Source organism: Rhea pennata, chromosome 1 (genome assembly GCF_028389875.1).
Source record: "Rhea pennata isolate bPtePen1 chromosome 1, bPtePen1.pri, whole genome shotgun sequence".
NCBI classification, from domain to species: Eukaryota; Metazoa; Chordata; class Aves; order Rheiformes; family Rheidae; genus Rhea; species Rhea pennata.
In genome coordinates, this window is record NC_084663.1 from 15054989 (window position 1) to 15081368 (window position 26380).

Sequence of the window (26380 nt, forward strand, 5' to 3'; positions counted from 1 at the left end):
GTATTTGTTTCTAAAATTCTTACTGATCAAAAAGCTAAATATTTCTAGATATATATATACTGAAAAGCTACTTAAATGCCACATCTCTAACTGAAAGGTGGTGAACGCCAGTCAGATGACTGCTTCCCTGATTAAAGCACTCACCTTCCTGCCACAAGTGATCTGAACCTAAACTTGCTGCTTTGCAGAAGAGGCCTCTGATGACAAAGTAGCGTGAAGGGGGTTGAGAGGTTCGGCAGGATTTCACTCATGCTCCTGCTGCAATTATTTCACCTTGTACAAACGATCCTTTCCCAGTCACAGATTGGCTCCCAAGTGAGTATCCTATTTGACAGAGCTAGGGATTTGCGCTCTTTCTTACTCTATTCAATTGCTATTTAATTACTTTTTTCAAAATAATAACTTCAGTAGAAGAGATGAAACCAGTGTGGACTTGAACCAGAAGCACTCGGTGCCTCAGAGTACAACTCTTCAACCCTTTCCATTTCTTTTCCGCAGGTCAGTCTCCGAAGCGGACACCAGCAGAGCCGTCGCACGAGTCCCCGCGAGAGCAGAGGCCCCAGCTCGCTGTTTGCATTCCTTCCTTCCGAGCAGGACACCGTCTGCGCGAGAGACTACGAACACCCACCAACACTAGATGGCCTGCTCTCGGCGCGCTTCATCCAAATCCCCACAGATTAGGGAAGAAAAAGGTAAATAGGATGCTCCACAGCCCAAGTGACTGTTCTAATCACCAAGCTGGGGGGTAAAGGAACAGAAACAATTTTGCAAATCTACTCCTTCACTTCCTCTATTTTTTTTCTCCTTCCATGTCCTAAAGAAAAGATGTCATCTCAGGTCAAGTGGAACACCTCACCTCTATTGGTGCGAAATTTATTTTGGTAAGAAAACAAGGGGCAAACTTAGTTATAATAAAATCATTTCTTAGCATGAAAAACTGTTTTTTTCTTTGCCAAGCCAGGAAAAAAAAAAAAGAGATCATTTTCTCCAAGGTCTACACAGAAAGTGGCACTGTAACTACTCCCTCACAGTTACTTTAGTATTAAAGCTACAATTGTATTCAGGGTACAGTGGGTTGCTCAGCCAATACACACATATACAGCTATATGTATGTATAAACCCACCTTTGTTTCTTTCCTTACCCTGACAAAATACATCTTCAGAGTCCAGAAGCCCAAACCACTGCACAAGTATTAGACAACAGAGGGTCCTCTTCCACTTTAATGAAAAAAATACAGCTAAGATATTCCAGTGTGACAGAAGAGGGACACAGAAACAAAGAAATTTTAAAAAATGAAGCTGAATTACTTGATGAATCAAGACATCAAACACATTCAAAAGTATGGAAAGTCTGAAACCTGTCAGAAAGCCTGCAAGAACAACGGATTATTACAGTTTAAAAGGAATATTCAGAAAAGATAAAGAAAGCACAACAGATTTTTTTTTTTTTTTTTTTTACATCCATGTCCCCTTTAAGAACATTTTGAGATTCCTATGCCAAAAGCCTTCTTCAGGAAAGGCTCAAAGACTCTGCCTCCCACTGAAGCATCAGCAGAGGATGCCACAAAGCACGTGGACCGAATCCCACAGTACGTATCCAGGCGTTCCATAGGCCCCTATGGCTGCATAAAGCCACCTTGAGTCTGAAGATCAGAAGGTAACACTAACACATGGGAGAACACATGGAAATAAAAACTAGCTAGTCTGAAACATAACCAGATGTGCTGTGGGAACTGTACAGAGGAATGAAATCAGTTTATATTGGGATAAATATATATTGGGGAAAAGTCAATTTATTTTGTGACAGACAGACGTGAGTCACAAATACACTGGAGTTCTTGGAAGGCATAAATGAGCATGTGGACAACAGAAATCTAGCTGACACAGCTAGCTGAATTTCCAAGAAGTAAAATGAGGGTAAGTATTAAAGTTTCTTAAAGGAAAAGTTTGCTACTATGGGACAAGAGCTAATGTTCCATTCCACCCACCCTCTGCATGTTACCGAACAGCTAAATAACTACCTAAAAGACAGGGAAAGGAGGGTGAAAATGGGCAAATTTCTTAAAAAAAAAAAAGAAAAAAAAAGAAAAAAAAAATCCCAACAACCAAAACAGTGATTTCTAGCAGGGGTCTGTGTTAAGGCCTGAACTCTTCAACACATTTAGAAATGATCCATAGAATTAGGTGGCCAGCAAGAGAAGTAATTTGTTACTCAGAGCAGTAAAGATGAGCATCAGACTGCAGAAAGAGTTCACAATATTGAATAGTATAATAAAATAGTAAATTAAATTTCTCTACATTGAATTTCAAGTAACAGACACAGAGGGGGAAAAAAAACACAACCAACATTATATACAAAATCATGGTTTCTGAACCATGAATAACCAGTAATGAGATACCAGAGTTGTAACAGACTAGTTGTAAAAGTTCTATGAAATTATGGCCCCAATGTTTGAGGCAAGCTGAACATTAGGGAACAGATACCATATAGATACCACTGCTTTCCCCCTCCCCCCTTCAAAAACTGCTCGGGAGAACCGGATAACATGCAAACACGCAGGGCAAAGACACGAAGACTCTCTGCGAGTGGCAATTAAGCAAACGAGGTCCAGGCAGCCTAGAAGAGTGATAATGGCAGAGGATTGCGATGCACGGTTCTTATGAAGGTGGACAGGAAATGATTATTCCCTGTTGGATGGCTGCTTCAAAAACCAAAAAAAGGTGGCATTTCTTCACATTGAATACGGTTAAGCCTTGAAAATCTTTTCTACAGGCTCCTAGCTGCTGAAAGTTGCATTAAATTCAAAAAGTCATTACTTTCAATAAAACTGCTTAGCAGCAAAGCAACAAAAGACCAGTCTTATTTTTAAGGTTCAATTTTTTGCTACAGCATTCCTATATGGATCTAATTGCATTTTTGTCTTTTGTATGCTTTATTTTAGGTTACTGAAAGAAAGGTTATCCTGTTCTAAAGTGACATGGAGCCAAACTATCTATATTGATGTAGGATTTGAACTTCTGCAGAATTATTTTTGAGCATATCCTCTTTGTTTTATTGCCGACAGTTTCTGCATCAAGACTGTCCAGACTTGACACCGGCTTTTTAGTTAATGGACAGCAAAAAATCTACTACTCAAAACACGCTGCTCTGCGCCATGCGGTTCTCTAAGCTTTATGTTTCGGTTTCCGACTGTGCCTTTCTTGCCTGTGCAGAAATGCTGAGAGTTTTCCTTCTCTTTTCAACATTGCCACTAAGTGCATCTGGCATTAGATAGTGACAGAAAGATTAAACAACAGCAAACCAATCCCTCGTTGTCTTAACAAAATAAAACCCCCTGGTTTTACCCATACCATAGAGTCTTCATTTACCTCATGTCATTGAATGAGAAACACCAGTTCAGTCTTATTTGGACACCTGCAGAACTACTGCAAGTTTGACAAGCCTTAAAATACATGCAAGGTTGCACTGTTCAAAGTTCACACTATCCAACCAAAATGAAACACAAACTAAAAATCAAACTGAACATATGTATAATCAATGTAAAACTTGTAATTACTGTTGGTCAAAAACCATTCTATGTTCTAGCTGTTTCACAGATAGATTCCTGTTTCAACCTAAGTATTTCAACGTAAAAGCTGCATCAAAAAACAGACTCCTTCCTACAAACCTTCTCCCTGCAAACTGAATTAAAATATGAAAAGATTTTTCAGTCAGTAAAAGCTTAAAACTATACTTTTAATCAAAAAAATCCAATTAGATATTAATAAACTACAATATGCATGATATACTCAACATGATAAGATGAGCCTATATAATACGTAATCTATCTAGAGAGAATAAAACTAAAGTAATTGTATAAAATAATAAGCTAATGCTTGATTTAAATGCATTTCACATATGCAATGTTTGACATTTTATGTAAGGAAGGTATTAGGTATACTTCACTAGACGCAGAGCAGACGCTAGGCATGGTGAAAGATTATATCTCAGAAACAAGAAGTATATCCAGAAGGGGGAAAAAAAAAGAAAAAAAATTGTTATTTCTGAGAACAAGTTAAAGAAAGTGTTCCTGGCTAACAGTATATTTATGCTTCATAAACATAAATAACTAATGAGGCAGATTTCATTTAGGCATCTTTACAATAGGTAGGAAGCTAAATCAAATATTTGAAATTGAATCAGCATAGACACCTCATGAGGTGATTAGTTGCCCATCATTATTTACCTAACATACTTTAAACAGTTCTTTCATTACATCTCATAGAACGTAACTCATTTCTCTAACTAGATCAATGCAATAATTTTACTTTAAAAATAGAAGCCTGCTTCTAACATACCTGTAATGATCAAATATATTTTAGAACAAGGCCTAATGCAATATTTTTGGATTATACTATGACAATTATTACATTAATATCACTAACTGAATAGAATAGCATCAAGCTATTAAGATAATTATATGAATCACTACAGGACTGTGAAATAAGAAACACACAGAGGAGCTTCAGCTATGTTTGAAATGATGAGAATTTTAAGTACAGTATTTTTACGCATGCAAATAAGATGTTTTGAATAATTTGGCACTATTCAAGCACCAAAAGGTTGTGTTCTACTATTACAATGAAATAAACAGAACTCACTGGATTTTAAACATAAACTTGTGACACCCACACTTATATTTGAGGATAAAATTGTATCAAAACAAACAAGAACTATTTAAAAATTAAGAAGGCATAAAAAAATCTGAAACAAGTATTATTGAACACTGCAAAACAAGTATCTAAAGTAGACTTGCAAGCTTGGAACTATCTAGCTTACGATAATTAAATTTCCCTCTATTAAAAAACACTTTTTTAAAAAAACATTAAATTAGAAAAAAAATCTACATGAAAATCATTAACGTAACTGCTTCTGATATTGAAAAACATAAAGCTCTTAAATGACAGCTCGATATTTATTTTGATTTGATTCAATCTCTGATTTCTATGCACTGCAGCTCTTTGGAAAAAGGACACATCACTTTCCTACCATCTGCTGCATGCGAAAGGACTTCTGCCTCCCGCACTGCCCCCTAAGTCGGCTGTAGGTGCTAGAAGCGGCTATGGAAACAGCAGTGGAAAGCAGCATTTCAGAGCATCGGAAAAAACACTTCTGCGAAGTAGCAGAGTGCCACCCCAGTTTCCTTTCCACTCACCACTGCATGTACCAACGTAGTCTAGCACTGGCAGCTGTGAGGGCCAAAACAGTCCTAACTATTTTCAGTTTTGCCAGGTTTTAACAGGTTATGATGGAAAGCGCTGAGCAACATCAGCAGGTGTATTACACACCTTCCCCAGCCTTCCCCCCTCTCCCTCCTGCCACAAGTGCCATCCTCCAGCACTGCAGCGGCTGGAAGAATGACGCACTGAACCCAGCCCTGCAAATTATAGCACAGAGGAGATTAAACTTAAGCCTAACGCTACAGTCAACCTTCAACAGCTGAGGTCTATAAACAGATACTCCTTAAAAGAAATCCTTACTGGTTACTATTTAAAGCCCCATCTCTTAAAAATCTCGACTGAAATGAATTACCAGTGATTCCTATCTCCCATCAACGCCATGACAACAACGAACAGTTCAAGTATGTACTTTGTCATTTAACACAATTTATGTGCAGTTAAAAATAATACTTAACAGCTCACTCAAACACTATTAATGAATACACCACACTAAAGAGATAATACCTATCATAAATTAGCTTATGCATAAACTAGACCAATGCACTTCCAGTACCCTGAAAAGTCCAACATTGTTATTGCTCTTTCAATCTACTTCCTCTGCAGAATTATTTAAGATCAGCACTAGAAAATTACAACAAATCAAGGAACAGTAAGAGGCACAACATACCTGAGATTAGAGAAAGGACATTTAATCATTATTTTATTTCCACATTTTTCAATTTCCTACAATTTCTTTCAATTTCATAGGTCCCTAAATAGGAAAGAAGGGAAAAAAGGTACTAGGTTTGATGGCTGTTGAATACACCCTATTCCCTGACGTACAAGCCTCCGAGAGCTCAATGGTGCCAGAATGTTTGTCCCTTATTTAAAGAATCCTTTGAATGAAAAAAAATGGAGTTATTGGAACTATTTAATCTATTTATAGAGAAACAAAAACCTGTTATTTTTTGAAGTGCATAAGTTATCTTTGGGCCATTGTGAGCTTCCTACTTATGCTAGTTATTGATATTGTGTAGCTATTCCTCTATGCAAAATTCTGTTTTAGGCTCTCTCACTGACCAGGAATTAGCAACAAACAAGACAGTAGCATCAGCAGATGGATGGGTAATAGAAATTCTTTATATGTATGCACGTACATATAAAAATACATAAAAACTAGCAAATTATAATTTTATACACACACACACACTATATACAATATATAAACTGTATGGTTTTTTTATATATATTTTACATAAACTAGCAAATATCGTGCTGCTTGTTTCCAAGCAAGTATCAGCGGGTCTGAACCCCGCTCCATCTGTGCTTCACGCGCTAGACTAGGACGAGAACAGGCCGCGCTCTCTCCAGCCTCCAGCAGACCCCAGCAATCGCGAGGCGAGCGCACGCCCTGCTTCCCGCGGCTCGCAGCAGCAGCTGCACCTTTTTCAGTCCCTGTCACGGTGTCTTCTGGCGTTATTCTCTACTCTCGGCATTATTTATTTTGTCTGATGCAAAAATGCAAAAAGCATGCCCGAGTCTTGTTTTAGCCTGGGTTACGGTCTGTCTGGCGGTTAGGTTTCTCCTCTCCTGGGAGGTGGGAGATGAGAGAATAGCTCCTGGGTGGCAAGGTTACTGAATACAAGTCTCTAGCTTCCCAGCCAAGTAAACACAGAGAAGGCACGGGGTTTTTTTTTTTGTTTGTTTGTTTTTTGAATGGATGAATGAACGTAGCCTTGCTGTTATACCTTTTGCTGAGCTCTATGTGGTACTCACATAGTTGTTTGTGGTTCTGGACAAGCAGAGCAGCCAGTACTGAGGTGCCCAACACTCTTAGGCATGTAAGCAGACAGGAAGGATTTTTTGCTTATTGCTTGATCTGAATCAATTACTAAAAATTCAGCTGATTATCTTTTAGGCATCTAGGCACTTTTTCTGGACCTGGCCAAAGTCTACTGGCAGCTAAGGTCTAGAGCTGTTCTCTCAAAGAAGGAAACCAAAAACAGTTTGCATTTCTGTATCTACTCAGAGACCCAAGAATTGCTCTGACAGTTTAAAAATACACAGCATTCCAAAAGGCTACACAGAGAAAAGATAATTAATTCAAAGGCCGTGCTGTTTTAGTTTAGCCTCTGCAAGGGTGACATTCACTTCACCTGGATTGTCCATGCAGTGCTTTACTATTTAAGACCTACAGGGATGACAGAGAAGATGGATAGTGGCCTCAGCTTCATGCAATGAAATGAGAGTTGCAGACAAAAATCAGTGTATCCTGTGCAATCGTACAATTACAGTTAAAATGAGTAAGATGCACACAAAATTTTCAAATACTTCCCCCTTCCCAAAGAAAAAGTAAACTTGGATTCTTGCCAGTCTGACTGCTAACACTGAACAACTGTTACACATTCACCAAAAAGCAGGAGGCACAAGAGTAATTTTCATTATTTTAATTTTCCTATGCATGCAACCTAGCCATATAGTTGACAGCCAAAGACTTAGTTGATGAGTAACAGTACCGTATCACAAATTCTGACAAGGCTGTGAACAATCCCTGTAACAGAAGGGAGAATCACTCAAAATGCTACTGCCCTGAAGGGAACAAGAACACTCCCACTGAGAAAAGCTAAAATGCAGTAGATAAAATACAAACAATGACAAACCCCCCAACTGTCTGCATTTAATAAAAACAAGGCATTGAATAACTGGAAGTAGTATCAAAACTGAGAGGCTCCATCAAATACGACAGCGATACCAGTATCAAAATCCTGATGCAAAAAAAGATGCCAGCTACTAGTTTTGTTCCAGCTCTTGTTAAGTAAGCAAACCATTCTTATCAACTCAGAAGTAATGGGGGGGGGAGGTATTTTTTTTCAAGTATAAATTTCTAATTAAAAGGTAGAAATTAGAATAACCTTAAGAGACAGGAAGGATGGATAGCAATGAACTTGCAATAAAAATATTTAAAATAGAGAGATCTTCACAGTCATTTTCCCTAAACAAAGTGTAATTGTTCTCTTCTATACACTGTTTAATCAAATGGAGCTCTGAACTATTCAGCTCATTAAGATAGCATCCACATTTTTGGAAACTGTTCCAGAGTGTGTTTGGAAACTTTCTTTGATGGCTATATTATAGTTATTGTTTAGCCAAGCGAAATTATTTCAAATAATTTAAAAATTATTAGAATTTTAATTTAACTAAAATTAAATTCCCCCAACTTCACTTTTAATACTTTCCCCACAGTCCTCATACTAAAACAAAAAGTAAAATTGACAAGCTCTCTGTATCTATACTGCTTGTTCTCCACTATTCTAGAGCTACCTTTATATGAGATCTTCCTTTTAACAGGAAAAGGTAAAAATTAATAAGCCTATTATTGTAAGGAATATTTTTGAAAAATAACGAGAACTGTATTTGACACTCTTTAGTCTGGTAAAAGATAACACAATATAAAAGCATCAAGCTTTATTCTGTCTGGGGCCAAAGGAATGCAGAAACATCTCCTGGGAAATGATACGGGTCCCATCTTAACAAATAACAGACAGGCTGTAACAGAATTCGAGTTAACAAAATTCATATGGCCAGACTGCTCTGCATAGATTGCTATCCTAAAATACTTCTAGAAAATAGATATATTGGAGGTGGGGGGGGGGGGGAAATCAGTCAACAAAAAGCAAGAACATTATAGTACTTTAGAGGTGCTCTTTTGTCCCCAAAAATGTTCTACTCAAAACTAAAATCCCCTCACATGGCAAGTACAGTTAAGTTTGCTACAAGCCATATAACCAGGTTAATATCTCATTTTGAACTACTTTATGAAGAAATAAATACATGTTCACACATTTAATAAAATTAAGATGTCATACCATTGCAACAAGGTAGTTGAAAGTGCTATTCACAACAACTAGGTTCAGAAGCAAGCAACACTATTTCAATCTCATTTTTAAATTCTATGATATATCATTTTCAAAAAGTACAGTAAACTGAATGGCCTCAAGAAATTTTGCTTTCTTTTATAGTTTACTTAGCAGTCTATGAAGCCAAGTCTCTCCCTCACTTTCAGCTGGGCTTACGTCACCTGTACATGAATGGTTTAATCCTCAGAAACAAATGTAAATCTTTACTCCAGAGATATAAGTTCAAGAAACTGCTCTTAAAGATACTTTTGTCTTTGCCCAGCCTAGAACCTAGGTCAAATCTATTTTGCAACACTGAGCTTTATGTTGTGATTATTCAAGGCTCTCAAATTTAGCAAGTCAGTCCCCCAGCTAGCCAGGCCCTTTCTGATTACTACCGGTCTAAGGTTGTAAGATGCATCGCTTTCATTTAAGAAGTCTGACCACAAACATATTGTTCTCTTTTCTGATCAATATTTCAGGAATCAAGCCCTTAAAAGTTAAACAACATCTACCTCTACAATCTTCACAACTTCCTTGTGCCATCAAGGATAGCTGCCACACGTCTAGAAATTAGAGACAAATGAAACACTGGATCTTCTTATGCTCTAGAGAAAGGCAAATGCCAACAAGTGCTCCAGAAGTGTTATAAGGCGCAAATGTTCACTCAACTAAGCATCCCAGTGCTGCTCCAAAGCCAAGACCTTCAATTTACAGTACAGGGAAAAAAGAGACAAAGCATATGTCTGGCATGGGCCTAAATCCTACTGAGAGGATATGAACTGGATCTTACTGGGGATATTAGTAAGAAACAACAAGTCATGGGAGATTCTGGGATAGATCTCTACAAGTTCTTGTCAGGAGCAATGAAGACACCCCACGACATAGCCTTCAAGAGCTAAAAAACAGCAGTGGTTTTTAATGCTTTCTCATTTCACTGTCTTCATTACAGCTTTAAAGCTGCAATTTAAGACATGTGAAATAAGACATTTCACAGTAAATAGGACAGTCTAAATTACCTAAAAGTCAACTGACTGAGGTGTCCAGTATCGCTGACTTTAAATGCATACTCCTGCATGACCTAATTAAAAAAACCATGAGCCACCAAATTGATACCAATGCTCGACAGGTGATGAAATCCTAAATAAAATTAAGACCAGAAATTAAGTATTCCTGCTTCACACAGTCTGCTGAAGTGTTCTGTTGTTTCACTCTCTTAACTGACTGCAGCCAGAAGCAGTGTTTCACAAGAAACCTTCACCTGCCCTTTATTGATGGATAATTGATATCATAACTTAATGCAGGGAGAGATTATACCAGCCCCAGGCAGCTTGCAGTTCATCTGTTTCCTAGTGCAAGATTTTTTAAGATTTTCTCCCTAGATAACACACATACAGACCTAATTAATATGGCAGAATGTCCAGCTCTTCTTTAGGTCTTACTCAGTTCTTAAGATCATTATGTATTAGTGGATGCCTGTCACTTACACAACACATACTACTTTTAAAACTTTATTTTTTTTAGAGTTGTTTTATAATAATCACCAAGGCCTTGGACAACTCTGTCTTCTGAAACTTCTTCTATATAGTTTTAAGCACATCACTTCTGTTTCTTCTTTTGAACAAAATATTCCATCTCGATCTTTAAAGCTTTTCTACAGGCCTTTCAGCAATACCCCAGTGTATCTTTCTTGAAACAACATGGATAATCTTAAGTAAAATCTTCAAGGGGATAACACCACCTATCAATTATTTTCAGTATTTTTCATTTCTTTTAATGCAGTCTACATTGTTTGCTTTTTAGGTCCTTATTGAGCTTAGCTTTTTAAAGCAAGCAATTCAGAACTTAACTCTCAATTGACCAGTGTAACAGAGGGCTGTGATAACAAAGATGAAGCAAAAGAAACTGCATAAATAATGAAATAATGAAGAAATGAGAAAGAAAAAAAGGTCAAGGATTCACGGGATCTTTGCAGCTTACGGGCATCATGCAGCACTGATGTTAGCTGGTTACTTACAAGGAGTTCAAAAAGTTTTTCAACACGGATTGCTTTATTCTCCTCTGAAGAAACTCCCTGCTTCATCATTTTGTCCCATTGCTTAGTTTTAGTATATCCTGCAGCTCCTTTAAATATCTTCAATATTGTTTATAGAATGCATTCATCTGCAAATTCTTCTACCTTTGCTCTTTAAACCACCGGTTTTCATGTTAAAACTTAAAGATCAACCTTTGCTACAGAATGCGGAGACACCGAGCTGTTAGCCTTCTGCAGTTTTAAAGGCCCATCTTTACAATCCTATCTTTTGATTAAAAAATTATATTGTCAGCCAATGTTTTCACTTAACCTCTTACTATAAAAGAAACACCATTTTAAGCTTGAAGAACAAGCAAATAAGAACACTGCAACTACATGTAGAAATCCTACTATCGATGTTTCTTTTGAATTAAACTTTTCTTTGTAGGAAGCACTGAAAATAGGATTCCAATGAGAGTATAATTCTAAATAATTGATCTCAGACAAAATTCTGTCAAATGTTTTGTGTTTGTGAGGAAACTAAGCTACTGCATTACCTTAACCATAATACTCTTAAAATGAAGCATCTATCTGCAGTGACCTATCCTATATTAAATGGTTGCTGTATCTAGCACTGTATCATCTGTCCCTCACAATCATACATTCTTTTCAACAAAATCTCACCAAGTCTCACTCAAAACTTCTGCTTGATAATAGCAGATGCAAACATTCTCTGCAAAGTTTCAACTTCCCCAAGTTTCTCCTAATAAAGAAAAATCTCATGACCTCTTTTCAGACTACCTATCTGTGACACGCTTAAGAATTTTTTGTTGTCTAGCTGGCTGTTTAAATTCCCTTGGCCATCTTCATTTCTGCCTTACAGTTACTTCTCATTATTTCTTTCCTATGCTGTATTTCTACTTTACAGATAAACCTGTAGGCAAACTCTTACGCTGTTTACTTTTCAATGACACATTTTTTTTTTTTTTACCTTTTTGAGTATGCTTATTTTGTAGCCTAGCATTTTTCAGAACATATTATTTCAAAGGTCATCCATACAACAAATTAAAATAATTTTACAGCTGACAGAGTTCACATTCATTTCCCCTTCCCTTCCATATTTTCCTATCTGGTTTTGAAAATGAAGCCCCTAAAGGGGGCTTCCCAATTTTATGTCTTGTTGCTAAAGCCAGAAGTTTCTTCTACCTTCTTCAAAATATAACTCTTCTGCCTTAGCATTGGTGACACATGATGCTATATTTGAACCATTAATGAAATACTTATATGGTATGATGTAATGCATGTTATGTTCAGGCCAAAACTCTGGATATCCAAGCTCTCCTGTGAGTGCTGATAACTCCTCTCCCTCCAGTGTAGGTCCCAATCTAGCAAACACATGGAGTCAATACATGGAAACTCCTTCTGCAGATCCATGTGTGGTGGGAACACATTCCTAAGAATGGAGAGGAGACACTTCTAACAGCTCTGCCTTTCAAAGTGGTTTTGCAGAAAGAAAACACTGTGGGAGAACCCCTGCACTGCACCGCATTCTGCCCTTCCCCTCCAACACGAGGGGACCGAGCTCTAAGATCAGCTGCACTGTGACTCCTGCTCAGCCCTTAACAAGGAACATGACTCCCAGGACATAAGGTGAGGAGAAAAACTTTGCTTTCTGTATAAACCTTGGCTTGATAGTGAGGTTCACTCCCTTCTAGCTGAAACACAAGCCTGTGAACATGAGATGCGTCACTAGGATCAACAGATCAAAGCCTACAACTCAACTCTAACTAAACTAAAACTAAAAGCACAGCTTTAGGCTTAACTGATGTTTTGCCTATGTAATCCTGTACCAACTTTGACTATCAGATAAAGAATCCAAAACACTGATCTAGCATTTCAATCAACACTTCTAGTAGTTCTCTATGCCTGTTGCATGAAAACAGGACTAACTCTCATCCTACTCCCCAAACCAGCATGTCATGACCAGAAAAAGTGTAACTATGAAAAGATATAGCAAGTCATTTTTCAGTGGTCAAGAATTCGGAAGCATGTGCTATAAAGATTTTTCTGTTCTCTAGTACATTTTATTAATGCATCAATTAAGGTCATGGTACTCACTGTACTTATGACCATATGCAGAGAAGCTTCTCTGTCACTGAAAGAGCCATAAAACACCCGAATCTAGGCAGGAGGAAACCACATATATAGCTATGTGTGAGAAACAAATATTTAAGAAAGATGACTCACTAAAACTCTGGATTCTCTTCCTGCCAAGTGAATTAAATTAATATTTCATTCTCCCAGTATACTAATGCTTTCAGATCTTTTCTTATTCACTGGATACTAAAAATGCAATTTACTTTTTTACAGTTATTTAAACCCAGGCCAAAGGTACTGTTGAGTAGTACAACTGCCTTTCAGCATGATTGCAGTTGCTTCTGGTTGGTCGTTAGCAGTCCATCCATATAAAACCACGGTAGCATTTTGGTAATCTCTCCTCCAAAGCAAACAAACTTTTACATTTTCTGTTCATTTCACTTAAGTTTTCACTTACTGAGTTGCTTTATTGCCAAGAAGAGTGAAAGAGAAATGGGATTTGTGAAGTCTATTGTGGTTTTTGAGCAAGTAAAATCCTTCTGGGTCATTCATTTTTGACCTTCTTAATGTATTTCATTGATCCCAAACTCAGTACTAGCTATCATTCTTTATTTTGCAATCACCTACAAACTAACATAATTAACTGAATTTTAAGAAAATAAATTAAAGAACTCATACAAAACTACCATTTCAATCACACTTTGCAATCCTCTTAGAAGACAGAAATAAACTTCTGGACAAATAATAAATAAATCAGATCTTAGAATGAAGTTTTTCAGGGAATATTACAAGTAGTTTGTTAATCAATTAAAAAAAATATACCTTTTTCCTAACTAAATCATTTCTACTTACAAAAAAACAAAACAAAACAAAAAAAAAACCTAGAAATTGTCATCTTGCTGTAGAGTCCTACTGAGAAATAAATATCTGCATATTTCTGCAGCTTCTCAAATTAACATTTTAAGAGAAATTTAATGAAAGTGACTTAATATCATTCATTAAAAAAATTAAACCCTATGAGAAATATAAAAATAAGCTCTATAAACCCCTATCTGCAAATCCCATCTTAAAACCATCCATCGTAACATCCAAATTCTAGTTAACATAGATCTGTATCTCATTGATCTTAGTGTATAGCTTTGATATAAGACAAACCAAGGTTATGTCATAATAGTTTTAACCTAGCTAGTATCTAGCTAACAGTATTTCTTTGTTGTAATAAGTTAATTTATTAAAATTTGTTCAATTTGAAAAGCCTAACTTCTAGAATAATTATTTTAAAAACTTTCTTTACAGGAAACATGCCTATTTGAAGGCATTCCTGATGTTTTCTGTGGAAAGAACCCAAGATAACCAGAAAAGTCTATCTGCAATGCCTCTGTCATGATCATATGCAATGATTCTTGAGAATCATACGCTGGTTTGGCACTGTAATTCAGGAAAGAAAACATTCACTTACCGCAGTGCGACTGGAAAACCTGTGGCTTGACTACCTGATTGCAGATATTGCACACTACAAGATAGAAATCATCATGAGCTGGATAATGGCCAAATAAGTGCATATCTGTGGGAAAGTTAAAAATATATACAAGAATTAGAAATTATGCTTTAAAGAATATATTAAGAAAAAATGAAAATACTGTAGGGCCACTACTACTATATTAATTAACACAAAGCAAATTTACACATTGCTCCATAAGACCTTCTTACTAGGTTAATAATTTTTTCCTCTTTTGCGTGCCAAGGTCCCCTATACTTAGGATGCAATCACATCACCTCATTCTGAGTCAGAATACAGGCAGCAACATCTTTGTCTTAACACTGACTACAAAGAAGTGGACTAAACATTTTTATACCAGCCAATTGTAGAAATAAAAGAAAAAGTGCATCTCTTAACATCTCTGCTAAGGGTTATTTTAGAAAACATAGTGCATGAGTTATGCTCTATGTTAAAATATTCTAAGCTTGACTACAGTTTGCCAGAGAAAGTCTCATGTTTAAAAGCTAGTTATTTGACCAAGGTCAAGGATACTACAGCTTAAAATACAGTCAGGAATGCCACCCCAGTTTTGACTCAGATGTCATGGCTCTGGGAAGAAACAGAGACAGTGAATGAGGTATTTCTCAGTGAAGGCATGAGGAATTTCATGAAATCTATCAATGGGTACAATCAAACTATCAGAGGCATTTAATCCTCGCAGCTGAGATACAATAGTGCAACACATGCAATCTTAAGCCATTACAAACACGGAATAAAATGGGTTTGTTTTAATTACACTGAAGGCTTAAAAGCTCTAAAATTACAAGTGAGTTAACTTGTGTCATTTTGCATTGCTACAACTTCAGGACAAGCTGACTTACTCATTCACCACACTTCAGCTTAGAGGGTCGTAACTTCTTACATCACTCTTACTCACTTGTGTGAGATCATGTCACCGCACCCAGTGTTGCTAAAGGAAGGTGTCTATATTAGACACGTGGTTCCTAATGCAGCGCCAGCCACGCAGATCACACTGCCCTTCAGAACAGGGCAGTGACCTTTTCATTTAAAGGCACCGTTAAGATGGCACTCCAATGTTAGTCAGCAGCATCTGAAGTCTATCGGAGAACTTGCAAATGCAACTTCTCACTCAGGTTTAAATATCAGCTTGGCAGTATTTGAGCAGGCATGTAAGCAGGAGCAAACGATAGATCTCAGGGCAAAACGCACAACAGCAGCTATGACTGATAAACACATCAATGATTAAATATTACTTCTCCAATGCATTTTTGACATGGACATTTTTTCTTTAAAAAATAGGCTTTGTTTCCAAAGGGTAACTTAATCTGGTAATTTATTTCATTAGTTATTACTGAAGACAAACATTCTGAATGATTTTGTCCCGTTTACTACTTTGCCCTATTTATTATTTCTTACGCAGCAGCTACAGGCTCAGGCAGAATTCCCACTTGAGTAATACTGTTCCTTATGATGGCAGCACTTGGAAGGAAAAAGTATCTTCAGTCCCTGAGAAGCCAACATAGGGATAGGGCAACCACCCTCACGCTAATTTAGGCAGTATCACAAATAGACCCAAAGATTCTCATTCAAGTATCTTTGGGCAGAAACCACCACTGCTGACCCTGAGGTACGATATAGCCTGATCAGATGTGAACATTTTCTCTATCCCCAGAAAAGCAGAAGTCTCCCCTGGTACTGCTCTTACCAGATTAGGAGATCCAGTTGAAAGACTAACTAATTACCACCTCTTGCCACTATTAGTCTTGGACTAACCAGGTCTTCAAATGCATTACAGATGAATGCTATCAACAAATTCAATGTAAGCTTGAAGTATTTCATTAGTTAGATACAACAACTTCTATAATTTCTTGCTTTTGTTAGTGTTAGTACTCATGAAGCCAAAATCACATGCTTTGATTAAATCTCCTCTGATGGCACTAGTAAAACAAACAAGCAAAAGAACTAGCCAGACACTAGGGCAGGCCTGTTTGTTTTACTCTCGCTTTTAATACGGTAATTTTAAAATTCTGGAAATAATTTATTCTACCTTAGCCTCTGGATTAAGTCAGCGATCTTAAAAATCACTTCACACTAGCAATTCTTAGCCAAGGATCTGTTTCCAATTGGGAGCATAGAGATTCCCACTGACAACCTTGTAAACTCCACAGGGAAGATTATTCGTTTAAGATATAATTTGACACAAAAATCTCAGCTCAAAAACATGTATTTAATTATATTTATAAAATATTTCAAAAATGGTTAAAACATCTCAACAACTAAAAATAATTTTTCTATTGTTCAAATAGCCCAGAAATTATTTTGCTGTGAAAACAAACAGACTTTGCCCTTTGCAAACATAAAAGATATTTAAAAGCTACATCTTTTTTTCCTGTTCTAAACTTTTCAAGTCCATTTAACCCTTACAGCTCTACACTGGACTTCAAAATAGGCCTCTATCTGAGGCATATGAAGTCTGGCGGGGTGAGAGTCTGAGTTTTATGAAGTCTGGCAGTAACTTATAAAAACATATAAGGTATTAATACCGCACAAATCCATTCAAGGTCATGGACAGGATTAGAAATCAGGTTAGTTTGCAGGATCACAGCATCATCTCTATTTTCACCAGACACTATGAAGGAGGGAGTGGTGAAGGAAAGATGCTATTATTTGTGACTATACCGCACGACCTGGCAAACAGCACAGCACTTGGGAAATAACAGGATTCAGGATTTTTTAATGATTTTGAAGTGGCAGAAGCTGAGATGCTAAGAAACCAAGCAGATATATAGGAGAACATACCAAAACAGTAGCATGATAAACCCAGCACCAAAACGATGATGCAGAGATGCAGTGTATGACGTTAGGAAAAGTGGCACTTTGGAAGTTTTCTTCAAATTGAAGATTCTAAGAAATAATCCAGTGGAGGTGCAAATCTCTGTGGTAAATGCCAGTCCTCTGGCATTAAACCCGCTGTTATTAGTTACCTGTCACAGAGCCACTTAAACAAATCCAAGAACCCCAAGGGCTGATGACCAGTTTGAAAAGCAGAAATAAGAGAGGTACCATAAATTATTGTGATTATTTAATCACTGAAGCTAAAAAAATTAACTAAATACTATCCTTCAGACATGATTCCTTAAAGGTTTGTTACAGAGGAATTTGTAAAAGGGAAAATTTGTCAGGTCTGGCAAATGCCAGACACAGGTTTAACTCACCTTAGCAGTTCCACTGATGTTAGCAGGATTGATACAAATCAAATTTCAAGATTAAACTCACAATTTATGACCACCTACACAGTACACAATTTTTCTTTAAAATTAAAAATCGTACCAAGCGTAAATACTGTCTCCCTAGAAATTCCTCCCAGAGACTCACTTTACTAGGCATGATAATATTACAAATGCAATCCATATCTGAGAATTTACAATGAAGAAAACAAGGAAAATATGAAATGAAAAAGGAAGTAGAAGATATAAATAAGTATATGCATTTTTAGCCATTAAAAAAAAAAAAAAAACAGTAACAGTTCAATGCTACCGTGTGCCACAGACAAAATGGTCTCCACTCAGGGAATTTCACTCAATTTGTTACCAGTTAAGATGTCTGAATTACCCTTTTGGATACTGAAAATAAAGACATAAACAATTAAATAAGCACTCAGGGAAACACCCTTCCTCAGGCTCCACTTTGGTGGAGTCTCCCCACCCCTGAGGGCCGTCTCGCCCCCTCCTTCTCGCCCTGGCGTACACTCAGGGCCCTGTCCCTCGGGTGCAGGAGGTGGGGACAGTGTCCAGTGGCTCTCTTCTGCTGCCATCTGCCTCCCCCATCTCATTTCTCCAGATGTTTCTCCTTCCATGTCCCCTTTCGCATCTGCTCCCATTCACGTGCGTCCTCACGTGTCCCCCTCCCGAGTCCCCTGTCCCCAGTGTTACCAGCAGCGGCTGCCCTCTCTCAGGTACGCTGGAGCAGCAGAGCCACGTGTCCCTCTGAGCAGCCGCCGCTTTGGTGTGCAATGGGCTGTCTGCATCCTTTTCGGAGCCACTGAGGACCAGCACGGGGCAGTTCATGGTGGCCTCCCACAAAGACCCTCTTGCAGCCAAATCCCTGCTGTTTGTGCCCAATACTTTTGTGTCCTCCTCAAAATAACCAGAGTTGAAGGGTTATTTTTGACACTCTCAAAATGCCAAAACCAGACTGAAGAACAATCAGGACCTTGTATGTGCAATAGGGTCAGTGGCCTCCCCGAAAAATATTTTATCACCTAAAGGGAACGATCACACCTGAGCACATGCTCACTGGAAAACACTGATCATCATTTCAGAACAGGTGGACTTTTGGAGAAGAAAACAGTTCTTCTCAAGGGCAGTTTGGGAACGACCTCTTCACGGGATAAGGAGGAAAGAGCACAGAAGATGACAGCAGATACCTCAGAATAAGGTCAGCAACCATCAAATAATACCAAAATCATTGTCAAAGTACAAAAAGAACAGGGAAGTGCAGAAGTGGGAGAGGAACTGGGAAGCATATTTGGTTTCTGCTGTCACTAGGATCCCCATAAAGGAGAAACAAAGCGACCGATGTCTGCGTTTCCCATCTCAGGCACGATAATCTCGGCCAGAAGCTGTGCTCTGCACATTCTTAACTGCAAACACGGGCAGCAGTAAGCGTAAGGTTGGAAAGAACTTCTCACCCTTTCTGCAAAGTAAAAGTCCACGGTCCCCTATGAGAGTTACCTTGCTTTACTGGGAGATGCTTTCAGAAGATCTGGAATAGACGGCAGAAAGAGCAGATAACTTATATTACTCTAGTAACTGTAGATTTTGGTGAAGCGCTACCTACACATATTCCACTCCTTGCCTATGTAATCACCATCCCCCCAAAATGAAATCTTTTGGCCAGCCATGCCTATCGATACTGTACACCAACAAGAGCTTTGCCTTGCAAATTAACAACTTGACTAACGGGATGTGATAGTGCCCCGTATCATGTGAAAAATACCCAAGACAGGAAATCAGAAACAGTGACTGCTCTCTAGGAATCCTGACTTTTGTGGATGAAAATATGAAACCAAGTATTACTGTGTACGTACTTTACTGTGGTGCTCAGAAATCAAATGCAACTTCTGCTTATAGTTTTTACGTTATTAACAAGTGCAAACAAAGGCAGCTGTTGCCATATGACAATTTTGTAAGACTTCAGCTTGGTAAAACATGCATTAAAAACACAGATATCATAGAAACAAAAGAAAACGTTGCTTCTGCAAACTATGGCACAAACACAAAACTGCAAATGTCAGATATGACTTTTTATCTTCTATAATAACACACACAAAGGAATTATTTTACTAACAGTCAAAACCAATGACATATAAAAATGAGTAAGGAATTTTATATAATTCATAATCCAATCATATCCAACTACACAATAAAACACAGGCTAGAAACAATCCAGAACATTCTTTCACTGAAGAATTAAGGTTGTCGAACAATAAGACTTCACAATACTACATGGGAAATTTTATTTTTTTAATGATGGCATTTTGCTTTGTTCTGAAAACATTAGGCGATGTGAACACACATATAAACATATATATGAACTATTCAAGTCACACCTGTTTAAGACTAAAAGAAAAGCTTAAAAAAAATGTAGTTGCAATGGAACAAGAAACAAATCCATCTGGATCTTCAGCTCTTGAAGATATGTTTTTAAAAATTTCTATCTAGAAATGTGCTTAGTATTCCCCTTCCGATCCAGAGGAAGGGCAGATCTCTGAATCACTCAGAAATGATGAAATGCAGAAAATCTTTCAGTGCATGAGAGTAATTTTAATTTTTTTAAAGTAATCTCAAATGTAAGTAATCTGAACGGTGAATTGAAACTTGAAACAAACAATATAAAGATGTCTTCAGTGCATTATTAAGACAGCATTCAAACATGCTTGCATAGACAGGACAGTCATCTTAGAAATAAATGTCAGACTCCTTCCATTTAATAACAGCACTTCTATTCTCCTTTGGTTTTCCTTTTTAAGTAAAAGTAGGTAAGCTGCTTTAGCAGTTAGTTATCCAGTATCATTTGTATTTACCCCTGAAAATGCCAGTCACAGTTGTAACTAATCGCAGAATAATTTAAACTTAAAGAGCTGAACTTCATTTACTCCAAGCCGCTTCTCAAATCAGGGCTAACTTCAGTCAGAATCACAAAGTAACGCTCAAGCCAGTTTCTTTTCTGATGAAATAAAAGATAGATCCTAGCGGAAGTAACCATAAATTTGAGCCAAAATTAAAATTCAGTATTTAAGGACAGAAATTGCATAGTGCCAAACAACTGGTACAAGTCCTGACTAATGTCCTTTGGGTGTTAATACAAAAGACCAAAGACTCTGCATGCTAAAACCGTGAGTGAATAATGAAAAGAAAACAAATATTGGACTTTTCAACAATGGCAACAACAAATGAAAAACAAGTGACCAAAAGAAGGGAAAAAAATAAAAGGTAGGGGGAAAAAAAAAAGCAGCAAACAGACTTGATAGACAGTGTCTGTGCAGTAGAGTCTAGATGGTGACACCTTTAACGAAGACCAGCGACATCAAACGGTATGCTGCCTCCCAGGTTAGAGCAATCATGAAGATGCTAGTAATCCTAAAGAATGTTGGGAATTTTCCATTAATTATAGTTTATGCAGGAAATACCACCCCCATTGACTGAGGATTTCATACTGCACTGCACTATCACAGGACAAAGTATTTTGAAACTCTATCAACATGGGAGTGGTGCCTTCCATTTCCAAACACCCATAATGAAAGAAAAAAAATGCTGATAATTACTAATTAGTGATTAAAACAAATATTGCAGATTAGTATCTGTATATCTTTTAGAATAACAATCTGTTTGGAAGAGATTATAAAGTGATCTACACATCACTGACATTAGTATTTTGCATAAGGCCTTATACCTCAAAAAGAAAAGAAATAAACATGGAAAAATATAATAAAAACTGTTTTTGTAGAATTCTGAAGACTTTTGTGAATTTTTTGTAGGCTATTTGCAATCCTAGTCTAAAACAATCTGGCAACACAAAATCAGAATTGCCTGTGCCACTCAGACTAATGAATACTGGAAGAGAAATTCCAAATTTCATATGTCTAGAAAGCATCCTACCTACTATAAAGCCAAGAAATCTTGTTTTTTCCACGTCCTAAAATACCTGGAGGATAATGCAGTAGCTAATGCAGGTTTCTCCTCCTGAAAAACCCCTCAGTTTTAGAATTTGCTCGTATGGGAGCACATACTCCCATAGCTGATGAATTTAGTAGAAGACAGTTCATCTGCTTACAGAGTCATTATTTCACTCTCTGTACAACAACTCTGATAAAGTACACCCTCCAACACATAATAAACTGATAAAGGGTTCATCAACAATTTTGTGTTTGCAAGGGCATTTAATTTCCTCTGCAATGGCTTTTTTTTGTAACGTCACACAAAAAACATTTACGTTGAGTTATTTTCCAGTTTTTTTGTTTCAACTGTAAGACTGGCTGCAGTTCCACAAGAGTTCAAACTGATTGAAGTCAGGTGCTGGTATGGCAAATTCAAGACGACTCTTAATCAGGAGAAAGGTATTGCTGTGTAAGAGCAGCCCCTTCTAGTTCACTGTAAAATCTGTCACACAGATTTTTAGGAAACACCTTTGGCTCCAAAAAGTAGCTTTGTAAAAATAAAGTTACTTGTCTCCGAATGCTTTGTTGAGAATTAAAGATAGCAGTAACCAAAGGTATTTGTAAATCATCTCCTTTCACATAATTCTTTGCAAATTTCTAACACTTTAGATTAGTAGACTGATCTTTAAAACTTTGTTCGTGTTTCACTATTTAATTTTTCTATTATTTTGTACAGTGTAACCAGACTGGTTAACTTTTATTTTTCCAGTTCCTAAACACAAGACACCCTATTGCCTGTCTTTCATTTAAAGATCTCATTGTTTTTTGATTTGAAGAGTGTAGGTAATAACACTAAGGAAAGCCAAGCACATCAGGAGAGGGTTGCGCATCATGGGAAGATCTGTTTGAATGGTTATGTGGATTCTGATTAACATTAAGCTTTTATACTGGGGGTTTATACTACTGGGTTAACGCAAACATTGATGCTATTAAAATATGTTAGTAAAGTTTAGAGGACATCTGCACTGACCTCTACAGCTCAGGACTGGTGCGACAGGAAGATAATCCTAGGAAGGTCCAGATGGCACTAAGAGATCTTTCATGGCACAGACCATTCTCAAGTCAGCACAGAAGAACTTAGAGAGTGGAACAAGGCCAAACAGCAAAGGCAAAAGACAGTTTAGCAGGGTGACAGGCAACAAAGCCAGTGCTAAGAAATCAAAAATGCTGCTGAAAGACGAATTAGAGTTATATTTTAGGACTGATCACTCATTTCAATTACACAACATTTAGTTTTAACTAGTAAGTATGATCATAATTTATGGACATGGAACAATTTAACAACTCTAGCAAAATCAAAATATTGCCTACAAAATTTTAACTGTTTTTATTTAAACTTTTTGTAATGATTAGATTACACTGCAGGGAAATAATCTCAAGGACCCTCCTCCTCACATACTTGCATTTTAAGATCCCTCCAGAGTCACATATGTCAACATTATTCGAGGAATAGAAGCAATTTCTTACGAAGTATTGTATTATAAAATTGCTTAAGGTCAATACGTGGAAGTAAAAAAGGAAAGAAAATCCTATCATGTGGTAAAGTTGCTTTCAGTTTAGGTATTAAGCTCCAAAGACAGAAACACAAAGAAAAAACCTCAAACTCACACTCATCAGTTAAATAACTACCCTCAAAATCAAGGTGAGCATTGCAGGGTCTCAGACCAGCAGATGGCAAAACATACTCAAGGAAACATACAAGAAGAAAATAGACTTTCATATGTTTGAAGGGAAGGTAAAAGAGTCATGTAAACGTACACAGTATCTTCAATTAGACGAACTGTTAAACAGCTGGATCTGGGTTTTGGGCTTCAAGGAGATTGTGTGTGCCAAAAAACATCTCTAGACCAACTGCAACTGGTAGGGAAAATAATCAAACATATTATCTTCAGCTACCAATTTCATCTTGCTTCTGTCAGGAGATCATTAGGACAGCAACATCATTATTAAATGACAGCCAAAACTGAACATATATTATTTATAAGGATCCAGACTAGGCACTCCATATCCAGAAGCAGCGATGACATTGCATTTGTAGAGCATATAGCACACCTACTCTCAAATTCATGATTATGGAAAACACTGCAAAGAAGCTTTCATCAGGACACTTTCTCATCCTGCAGAAAGAGTGGATTAATTTGTAGACTCACATATATCACTATCAGAAAACCTTTAAAGTGAGCAAGTGTGCTCACACACGTGTGCACACAAAGAAGAGAGAATGTGTAGGAGAGTTATTAGTTTCTGCATCAATCTTTTGATTTCTTAAATTCCTAAAGCCTGGCTATAAAGGGAAGAACAACTGGAAATCATCTTCACTTTCATCGTAATTCAAAGTAAATGTCAGAAGATACACCTTGACTACAGAGTCAAGAGTTCAAGAACCACTATATAGTAACAAAACAATTTGTATTTCCTCTGCATGTATCAGTAGAGGTCTTGCTGCAAATGTGATCTGTTCACATAGCATCCTTTATGGACGACAGGACTAAATTTCAGTTCAGATTGATATATGGCTCTCCTGAAATAGGCGTTTGACCTTCAGCAACACGAGACGGCTAAGATTTCAGATATGGCATATATCCTGAAGAGGCAAAGAAACAATGAGAACATCTTGGTACTGCAAAAGTAGCAAGGTGAAGATCTGGAGATATCAAAAGCAGGTTGAAATGAACCATTTTAATATATTTCTCAATTTTTCTTCTATTTCTAAGCTATGTAATACTTAAAACTATGAAAAGATACCTGGCACTTCTCCTCAGCTTTCACCATTGGCATTACAACAGTTGATGACTGTCACAGGGCAATAACTTTGTACTGCTGTCTTTCATTAGTGGAGAGGGCAACCCTCATTGGTACCTGACATAATAATAAGTTTTAGAAAAGCCTACTGGACTACCACAAGTCAGTAGAGTCCTGACAGTCTGCATACATTAAGCTGGCTAGCGTTAATGTGAAAACACAATACTGGTGACAACTAGGACATCTTTTGTTGAACAGGTGACTCAAATACTCCAATTAGAGATCTAATTCTCCTTGATAGTTTGGCACTAGGAGCCTTGCTAAGGATGCTAATGGTAAAATAAGGCTTTTTCCCCCTTTTCAGTGAAGATGACAGTTTTCTCTAAAAACATACCTCTACAGCAATACTGGCATCCATCCAAACATAGGTGATTTACGACCTTGCCAAGACTCGCACTGAGCCAGCCAACAAGGCCAACGATACTTGGGGGACAAAAAAAGGTTTTTCAGTTCCTTGAAAGTGAAACCTGCAGAATTTGAAGGAGATAACTCTGCTTGACAGGTGGCAAAACATACTAGATTAATGATGATTGAGAACAACTGTTATCTTGGGAAGCTGCCTATATACAATGTATTGTGGCTATGACCAAAGTCTGTATTAATGCAGATCTTATCCTGGTCCCAGTGGACCTGGATCTGCCTAAATTTCACTCTGAGTGCAGATTTAATATGAAGGAAACACTGCTAGCTGCAATCTGCTGCTTCTCCTCATGACTGGGTAGTTCTAGATCCTCCCTGTCCTTTTCTCTTTTTTATAAGGCCAAGCTTCTCGGTCAGCTTTATTTTTTTTATTATTATTATTTTTTGGTTGCTTGACTTAACTGAGCAGCAAAGTTTAGTCTAGAGGTTGGTGACAAAATCACAGTGGTTGCAATGAAAGATTAAAAAAAAGGCCTACCTGTGTATTCATTTAAATTTAGCAAAGTAGTAACAACTAGGACATTCACCAAGACCTATCCTGTCTTGAGAAAAAACTGAGGAACTATATGAGGAACTACCAGGAACAACTGTTACTACCTCCGCCTGACTTTGCCTGGGGAAGACTATAGTTTCGAACATCTGCTGACAAAACCTGACATTCACAGTTAAAAAAAATGCCTTGTGTCACATTTGAGTGGTATGGATCACTGCAGTGGAACTAACAGTAATATACACTCCAAGAACCTGTTTTATGTACATAAAAAGAATATTTCTTCCTAAAAGGACACTAGGTAGGACTTTTTTTTTAAAAGTAGTAAAATAAAAAATTCGGAGTAGTCATTCAAAAATACAAGAATTTGTTCTGTAGAAAATGCAGGCCTTTCTCTACATCAAGGAAACTCTTGCAAAAAAATTTTCATATTCAAATTTAGACTTACTTTCAGGCTGTCTACCTTAAAGGACAATATGAGCTATTGCAAGGTTATCAGAATAGCTGAGAAATAGGTAGAGTTACTAAAGAAATTTATTTAGATCTTAGTTCACCATAAACATTACTTCTGATAGCATAAACCATGTCAATCTTCTCACCTCTTCAGCCCATCATAACCTGTTTTCTGTATTATAGCACAATAATCCTAAAGTATTTGCTAATGATGCAGATATGCTATTGCTGGGTCTCAGACCAGCAGAGTTTCCACACGGACTTCCTTCGTGTAAAGATTTGAAGCTTT

The 26380-nt window shown here is 37.3% G+C and overlaps 1 protein-coding gene across 3 annotated transcripts in view; it reads right to left on the minus strand.

Moving 5' to 3' along the window:
• ATXN7L1 (ataxin 7 like 1) overlaps positions 1-26380 on the minus strand; it is a 122051-nt gene that overhangs the window by 63356 nt on the left and 32315 nt on the right. For 2 of the 3 annotated variants that reach the window (XM_062582141.1, XM_062582090.1), the window contains exon 3: positions 14666-14770. In XM_062582141.1, coding sequence (XP_062438125.1) covers positions 14666-14770 — 105 coding nt within the window. Of the gene's footprint in view, positions 1-14665; positions 14771-15623; positions 15658-26380 lie in introns of those variants that run through there. The other variant, XM_062582101.1, reaches the window with a different exon arrangement.